We start from the raw sequence: 9,205 nt of genomic DNA, 5'->3' as shown, positions 1-9,205 counted from the left end.
GCAACCACTATCAATAACCCAATGACTTCCACCGGTCTTGTAGTTCACCTACACACAATAGATTCAAGCTTTAGGAATCCAAGCTTGTTGAGGGCCCTTCACCTTCTCAACAAGTGACTTAGCCACCCAAATTTTCTTAGGCCTACTCTTGTTGGGGGACCTAAGAACATGACTTTCATCTTTCCACTCGAATCTTTTCTAAGCATGTAGTGAGCATTGAAAGCAAAGGGTCTAGCATGCTTGGGCAAGGGTTTTGGTGGTGGAGTTTGACACTCATGAGCAAAGTGGCCTTCTTGTCCACACTCAAAACATCTCTTTGGCTTTGGCTTTGGCTTTGATTGTTGGTGTTGAGCTTGAGCCTTCTTCTTCTCTACACTTGTCATATATCCAATGCCACTTCTATCCATCTTCATGACGGTATTCATGAGTAGCTCACTTTGGAGATGCTTGCCTCTAGCAAACTTGCTCAATCCCACCTTGAGATGCTCTTTCTCCATCTTGAGCTTCTTGTTCTCTTCCTTGAGAAGATCATTGTTCTTCTCCTCCTTGAGTTTCTTGACTTCTTCTTTTAACTTCTCATTTTCAAGGATCACCTCTTTGTCATGATCAAGAGTTTCTAGCACAATGGTGTTGTGACTTTTCATTTCTTCAAGATCTTTCATGAGCTTCTCGTTGTTACTCTTGAGCTTGACATACTCATCATAGTTATTGCACTCAACCACTTGCTTGCCCTTGCTACTAGATCCATGCTCAATGCTTTCATCAATTAAATCATCACATGAGGTAGCTATATCAATCTTAACAACATGGTTAGTAGCATCATGTGGCTCATTTGGTAAGAATTCTTATGCAATAATAAGGGCATCATAATTGATCTTTAGAGTTGCATATTCATCTTTTAGCTTATTGTGACTAGTGATAAGCTCATTGTGCACCCACTCAAGTTTATCATTTTTATCTTTAAGCTCTTTCTTAGAAGATTTGAGCTCCTTGAGTTTGGATGATATAGAATCATTTGTTTCTTTGAGCTCATCATTAGCCTTTTCTAATGTGTCACATTTAGCTAAGAGTGAGTCATTTTTAGCATCAAGTTTTTCATTTGTAGCTCTACTCTTTCTAATGATCTTAGTATATTTTCTTAGTATTTTGACAAGATCATCATAGGTAGGTGAGTCATCATCATCGCTATCACTATCATCATCACTAGCATGTTCATCATCACTACTATCATCACTCTTAGTTATCTTGCGTTCACCTTTGGCCATAAGACATAGGTGTGTAGAGGATGATGGCGATGGTGGTGGTGAAGATGCAAGATCAATAGCAATGGCGGCCACCTTTTCATCGTCACTATCATCATCGGATGATCCACTTGATGAATCAATGTCCGTGAGCCAATCACCGACAATATAGGCCTTGCCACTCTTCTTCTTCTTGTAGAACTCCCTCTTTTTGCCATCTCTCTTCTTGTATGGCTTGTTCTTCTTCTTTTCATCTTCATCACTTGAATCATCTTTCTTGCCCTTGTTCTTGAACTTGTCTTTCTTGGGCTTTGTGCATTGATGAGCTAGATGACCAAGTTCGCCACAATTGTAGCAATCCATCTCGGAGATTGGCTTTCTTCTTGAGCTAGTGAAGAACTTCTTCTTCTTGCCATCAAACTTGATGCCACTCTTGTTTAGCCTTTTTAGCATCTTGGTGGTCTTCTTCACCATGAGGGCAAGGCTTTCTTCATCATCTTCATCACTTGAGCTCTCATACTCAAGTCTTGCTTTGCCCTTGTCTTGGCTAGCTTTGAATGCTAGGTCCTTCTCTTTCTTCTTTGTAGAGGATGAGCCATCTTGTGGTGTGATATGCATGTACATCTCATGAGCATTGATCTTTCCCAAGATTTGTGTCGGTGTAGCGGTGGAAAGATCACCTTGATGTAGCACGGTCACAATGTGCCCATATTTATCAATGGGGAGGACACTCAAGATTTTTCTCACAACATCGGATGGTGACATTTGAGTAAGTCCAAGCCCATTGACTTCCTCTACAAGAACATTTAATCGAGAATACATCTCATTAGCACTTTCTTTGGGAAACATCTCAAAAGAATTTAGCTTTTTAATCACAAGATGATAGCGTTCCTCACGCTCACTCTTGGTTCCCTCATGGAGCGCACAAACGTCCGACCATAGAGCATGGGCGTCTTTGTGGTTCCTTACACGATTGAACACCTCTTTGCAAAGGCCTCTAAAAATGGTGTTGCAAGCCTTTGCATTCCATTTCTCATAATTCACTTCATCGCCTTGAAGTTGTGCGGCATTCCTAGGTGCGGGGAACCCTTGAGAGGCGGCTCTAAGAATTCCAACATCTAGAGCTTCTAAGTATGCCTCCATGCGGATTTTCCAATATGGAAAATCATCTCCCTCAAAGATAGGAGGAGGTCCATCCCCGTGAGACATCTTGCTCTAAGCGATTAAGCTTAAAAACGTGAGCACGAGGCTCTGATACCAATTGAAAGGATCAAGATGCCCAAGAGGGGGGTGAATTGGGCTAATTCTAAATTCTCTTGCAATAATCAAATCCTACGGATAGCCCAATTAACCCCTTGTGCCTAGAAAAGTGCTTATATCAAACTAATGCACAACAACCTCTCAAACTATGTTCCAAACTTACTCTAGCAAGCAATTCTATGGATGTAAAACAAGTATTGAATTGCTCAAAGTAAATACTCAAAGTAAGTGCTCAAAGTAAGTAGAGAGAGAAAGGAACGCGGCGATGTTTTGCCGAGGTATCGGAGAGTCGCCACTCCCCACTAGTCCTCGTTGGAGCACCCGCGCAAGGGTGAAGCTCCCCCTTGATCCGCGCAAGGATCAAGTGCTCTCTACGGGTTGATTCTTCGACACTCCGTCGCGGCGAATCACCCAAAGCCGCTCACAACTTGAGTTGGGTCACCCACAAGCTCCGCCGGGTGAACACCAAAACTCCCAATCACCACCAAGCCATCTAGGTGATGGCGATCACCAAGAGTAACAAGCACGAACTCTCACTTGACCACGCGAAGTCTAATGAGAAGATGGATGCACACTTTGCTACTCTTGATTTGCTAGTGAGGCTACTCTCTTGGATTCTCAAATCACAAACACCTCACTAGGATCTTGCTCTTCTTGGCACTCACAAACGTGTTTCTCAGCTGTTGGAATGAGCAAAGGATGCTCCACTCACGAGTGGAGCTTCTATTTATAAGCCAGCCTGAAAAACTAACCGTTATGAGCTTCTGCGGGATGACCGGACGCTCCGGTCGTGATGACCGGACGCTCCGGTCAGTTCAACCCGCGAACTAGCATTCAAGTGATGACCGGACGCTGTCAGGGTCCGGTCAGTACCGACCGGACGCGTCCGGTCGCTCTTGGATGCTTACTGTAAACGACCGGACGCTGGATACTCAGGGTCCGGTCACACTGACCGGACGCGTCCGGTCACACTTTTCCAAGTCTGGACCCTTACTGGAGTTGACCGGACGCTGGCCCTCAGCGTCTGGTCACATGACCTCCCAGCGTTCGGTCACACCAGACTTGTTCTTCTCGGTCAAATGAACTGACCGGACCCTGCGGCCAGCGTCCGGTCGCACCGGAGCCAGCGTCCGGTCAGTATTTGACCCTCCATTCACTTCCAACTACCGAACATATGTGAATGAAGTTTGCTCCAAAGGATCTTAGGCATTCATATGAGCTACCTAGAGCTAGTTTTAATAAGTGTGCACCACACCTAACTCACTAGACTCAACTAGGTCAAGCTACCCGTTCATACCCCCCTTCATAGTACGGCCCAAGGAAAAAAACAAAGTCCTAAACTACTCTAAGTGTCTCTCCAACTTCAATTGACACTTAGAACTAGTTATCCTTAACCTTGTCGTCCATCCTTTGAAAACCGAAACGATTTCCATCGTAGGGGCATGACAACCTCGATTGCCCAATCGATCTCCATTACCATGACCTAACTTAATTGCCTCTGCAAAACACACGTTAGTCATAGTAATCTTGTATTGACATTAATCACCGAAATCCAACTAGGGGCCTAGATGCTTTCAGGGACCAAAACCTTTCTCCCTTAGTAGAGCAATTTTTAGGAGGTGCCCAAGGCCTCCCCATCTTTATTTCACGGGTTAGAGTGAGTGACCCGAGGAGAAAGAAGGTGTTGTAGGTTTTTTTTATATGTGGGTCATTTGTAGGGGCGGCTGGTGATTGAGCCACCCCTATAAATGGCAGGTAATTATACGTGGGGCATTTGTAAGGGCGGTTCAATCACCAGCCGCCCCTACAGATAAAAACACCGGGGGTGGCTGGTGAGTGAGCCGCCCCTACAAATCAGACCCATTGGTAGGAGCGGCTCATATCACCAGCCGCCCCTGTTGTTCCATTTGTAGAGGTGGCTGGTCTTTGGGCTCCTGAGCACGTCACTGTAGGGACGGCTCCATCACCGGCCACTCCTATAAAAAATGCATCCCGTTGCTACAACCGCTTTTCACGTAATGTGCAAAACAACCTGTTTGTTGAGCCACTGCCGGTGCATGCTGTTGTGCGTGGTGAGTGGTTACGGGTTGACGGCGTGACTGAGGTTCTGTTTGATTCACATAACTAACAATTGACTAATTTTTTGTTTCTATGTATCAAACAGACAGACTAATTCTTAGTCTACTAATTATGACCTAGTTGTTAGGTCACTAGTCTACTCATAGGAATTAATAGGACTACTTGTTAGTCCTAATCCATCCAAACAGTCCATGAGTATGCTCTGTTGGCTGCTAGTACTCCTTGCTTGCCGTTTGCCCACTGCTGCACGCAAACGCATGCGCCTTGAGCGGAAATAGCTAGCTGGGCGGCGCCACGGCCTGCTCACTGCTCGCGCACCGCACACATGGGCAACTGGGCGACGAGGTCTCGAGCCCTGTCATGATGCATCGCGTATGGAGATGATCCACGGCCGGCAGGGCCGCTGGGGAACTGAGAAAACCGTTGGGAGTTAATTTTCCTGGGCCGGCACTTGGCCTGTGATGGATGGATAGAACGATTAGGGCCATTGTGGATTGGGCAAAAAAAAACCCAAAGTCTTGTCTTGAAGTGGATTAGAATAAAATTAAACTAAGTTTCATTCCAATCCACTCAACACATGTGGATTGAATTAGATACACATACATCCAAACAAGGCCTAAAAGGGGTACACCGGCATTTTTCAACACTACTTCAACAGTATTTTTCAGCAAACAAACATTGTTTTCCTCTCATAACAAATCAGCATAAGCCAAATTTTAACGAAACAACAGGGCCTGAAGGGATACTGTACATACTATGGTGCATGACAAAGAGATTGGCAGTGACAGGTTAGTCGTACCGTGGAAAAAGGTGACAACATAATTTTACGAGAAACTATAAGAAAAATCACTAGAAAAAATATATTGTTGCTTCCCAGCTCATTATGAGCCAATGGTACATAAACAAAGTACTTAATATATCTCCTAAAAGTCAATTGGTAAATACTAAATATACACATTACCAGCACAAGTGCGCAAGCGCAACAAGCACTTTGAAACTTGGAGACAAATAACTACACATGATCTCGATTCATCTTAGAAACCTACGTGATCATCGATTCACTTGAAGCATCCTAGCCTCCTTGTGTGCATGATACGGCTGCAACTGCAACAAAGAAAAGAAAAGTTTACATTTACAATCTATAAACTGAAATCCAAAGAGATGGTGTGTACACTGTTATTGCGATGGAACATAGTTCAGAGAATTTGAGTATGATTTTCCAAGCGATCATAAATTGATGTACTACTGATTATCTGAAGCAACTTTTCACCTTTGGACAAGAACATGAGTACATAGACATGAGGAGCATAAAAGGACTTCCTAACTTTAGTAGTGGTCTACAAGGCACCATTCTAATGCCCCAATTCCAGCTTAACATAAAAGCTTCATAGCTTCACATGTTGTTAGGTCAAAGTAAGTCCTACTGGGAAACCAAAGAAAGCTTTATCTTCGCAAAGCATTTTCAGAGAGAACACTAATATCAGATAAAACATCTATCAAGAAGTTACTAACAATATTGAACATCCTCGCCGTGCTTTCTTTTTCTTCCTTTCTCGCTGCTTCGTCGGAGGCCTGATTACTACCTTGATGGCAGCATCAAACACAGCTTTCACATTCTATGTACATATCAGAAAAATAGTCTGGGGTTAACAGATGGACCACAGCACAGCAGGGATAAATACTTAAGCCTCCAGAGACCCCAAAAAAGTTGCACAGGAATTGAACCAGAGCAACTGACCTGCTGAGTTTTTGAGCTGCACTCGATGTAACAAGTTGCGCCAATGTGCTTGCGAAGTTCCTCCCCCTGCAAGGTGAGGCAGAAAGGAAAGGGCAAAACTATAAGATACTGATGAGAGGCATTTGTATCTCAAAATTGCTAAAATTATGACAAAGTTCAGCTGCTGCAATTCTCCAGTCCTCAGCAGTTAGCATGGGAACAAGGAATAAGACCTGTGCTGTAGTAACAGGTACCGCGCCAGGATGGTCAAGTAAGTAGTGCTTGTCTTCACGAAGATCTGTACACAATATATTCCTTTGTGTAAGATACTAACTTCTTTCACAAAAAGTTATAATCCACTCAAACAAAACTCAATCTTTTAATCAAGAATCCTCTTTTGCAAATAATACAACTGTGTGTAAGATGCTAACTTCTTAAGAACAAGTTGAAATATAAGAAAGCCTACAGTAACAACATATTAGCCTGTTCGCTTGTTGGTTTCAGCCAGCCCAAACCAGCTAGCCAACAGTGTTTTCCTCTCACAAAAAACCAGCACCAGCCAGCCCAAACCAGCACCAGCCCCAACCAGTGAACAGGCAAAGTGTTTTCCTCTGAGGCTCTGAGTGAGGAAACATCAAAGAAATGAGAACCAGACAAGCAAACATGACAAATAAACTTCAATTGGACGAAAAGGATGCCTGGCATTTCCAGGTGATACAAAAAATCGTAGAGGCAGAATAATGTTTCTATTTTTCAACTCCAGTTTCTTCTATTTGAACATTGCCCTCTGAGGCTCTGAGTGAGGAAACATTGAACCTGAGACTACAACTAATATAATTCGACTTATTGAGAAGGAAGGTTTTAAGTTGATCACATAAACTCAGTGGAGGATCCCTTGGGACTCTTTACAAACTCTACAAAAGCGTTCTTTTCAGCAGTTAATTTAATGTAAAATGCTAGAACTATACACATTTAAAAAATGAAAGTATTTGAACTATATAATGGGGCAAAATGATTGATAACAACCAATTATTTTTGGGAAATAACATGGACAAAAACGATAGATGACAAAGTAGTATGTTGGTATTGAATCAAAATAACATCTTTTTTTAACAAATTGTGGTTGAAGATAAATTAGTTGTGCTTCGGAATGATGGATTCAGGATAGACAGCTTTGTTAAGCATTCAAAAACTCTATTAGAGAATAGAATCAAGGCTCAATGTGAACCATGAACCACTTGTCTAACCATGCTCCATGCATGCACCTCATTTATACTTAATGCTTTGAAGCATTCAAACATGAGAGTGGATTTAGTGAGCATAGGGGCAGCTGCCCACCCACGGACATAGCTCAACCTCAGCCATCAGATTAGCACTGGAGGGCTCAGCGCTGAGATTGAGCGATGTAACCGGAGGGCTGAGGGTGATGTAGCTCTATGTTAGGCACCCGGTGCTGATATAATGGCTAAGACTGAGCCATATCAATTGGTGGGGCAGCTGCCCCTATGCTCACAAAGTATTATCTATTAAACATACAAAGAGAAAACTAATTTAATACAATCAAGTCCCTCCAAACTACAAATGGTTCCTTGGCAAACTAAAAGCTAACACAATCCCAGCAATGCAATGACAAATATGTCCTAACCACCACTAGGGTCACCAACAAGTTGCCAAGGTAGTCTTCTAGACAGAATGTACACCTCAGTAGTCCCATTATTTCACACAAATATAAAATAGAAATATATCGTTGTCACACAACTCACCCAATTTAGTTCCGGCCAACACTATGGGGACACCCGGTGCATAATGCTGAAGCTCCGGTAGCCACTGAATGAAAAACAAGGACATTAGTACAACAAACTGAAACTCGGAAAACATGGAAATTAGTAAAACAAACTGAAGTATGAGCCATTTTGTGTCATCCGTAACAAGATTAGTTGAAAACGGAAACCGCAATTGAATTCTTGAACCAGTTAATCAAAAATGAGAAATGCACCTTCTTCATAACATTTTCGTAGCTAGCTCGGCTGACAAGCGAGAAGGCGAGCACGAACACATCTGCTCCACGGTAGCTTAGTGGCCTCAATCTGTTGTAATCTTCCTGCCCTGCAAACAGTTCATGTCCAAATTATCAAGATCACCAACTGCAAATCTAAATTGAAGTAAAACTGTACAAGCTCTGCAAGTTCATTAACAAAAAAAAGTAAGTTTGAAAGTACCTGCAGTATCCCAAAGGCCCAAATTCACCGTGGTACCGTCGACTACCACGTTTGCACTGAAGTTATCGAAGACAGTGGGTATGTAATCCTGCAAAATGTAAAACACAAGCGAAAATGAAGTGAAGTTGCAAAATTTGTAATAATTCCAGGCTAGTTATCATAACGAGTTTCCCAAAAAAAATCCCAAAAAAATCCAAAAGAATCCAAGAAGATCCCGAATCTCTACTACATTAAGTGGATGTTGAACATATATAGACATGGAAGAAGAGAGGACGCCTTAGCATTACAGTGGGGAACTTGTTGCTGGTGTAGCAGATGAGCATGCAGGTCTTTCCCACGGCGCCGTCCCCCACTGTGACGCACTTGATGAACCGGGAGGCGCTGGACGCCATGGCCAAGGCCAGAGGTGGAAGAGGGAAACCAGCAGGGTGATGAAGGGAATGAGAGAAACAGAGAGGCTCACATGCTCACTCTCTTCTGATGTTTGGTGTTGCTGTGGCTTCTTGCCGAAGACGAGAAGGGAAGAGAGAGAGAGACAGAGAGGGTCACATGCTCACTCTCTCGTCTCGTCTGCTGGAGTCCCTCTGACCGTTCTCACCTCTGCAGTTCTGCCTGAGAGGCCGTGTCTCCTCTCAGTCCTCACTCTCTTTTATCTCGCTGTCCTGAGTGCTGCTTCAGACAATGGCCAA

The 9,205-nt window shown here is 43.4% G+C and overlaps 1 protein-coding gene across 1 annotated transcript; it reads right to left on the bottom strand.

Annotated features, from left to right (window-relative positions):
• Positions 1 to 5,402: 5,402 nt before the first annotated feature.
• Positions 5,403 to 9,166, bottom strand: LOC136520235 (rac-like GTP-binding protein 4). The gene is made up of 8 exons (XM_066513687.1): positions 8,804 to 9,166; positions 8,517 to 8,604; positions 8,294 to 8,403; positions 8,061 to 8,124; positions 6,531 to 6,595; positions 6,319 to 6,384; positions 6,093 to 6,196; positions 5,403 to 5,684 (listed from the first exon to the last, which is right to left on the bottom strand). The coding sequence occupies exons 1-8, from the start codon at positions 8,906 to 8,908 to the stop codon at positions 5,639 to 5,641; spliced, it is 648 nt and encodes a 215-aa protein (XP_066369784.1). The 5' UTR covers positions 8,909 to 9,166; the 3' UTR covers positions 5,403 to 5,638.
• Between the last annotated feature and the right edge of the window lie 39 nt (positions 9,167 to 9,205).

This window comes from Miscanthus floridulus, chromosome 18 (genome assembly GCF_019320115.1).
Source record: "Miscanthus floridulus cultivar M001 chromosome 18, ASM1932011v1, whole genome shotgun sequence".
NCBI lineage: Eukaryota > Viridiplantae > Streptophyta > Magnoliopsida > Poales > Poaceae > Miscanthus > Miscanthus floridulus.
This window is presented reverse-complemented; position numbering and strand designations above follow the sequence as displayed.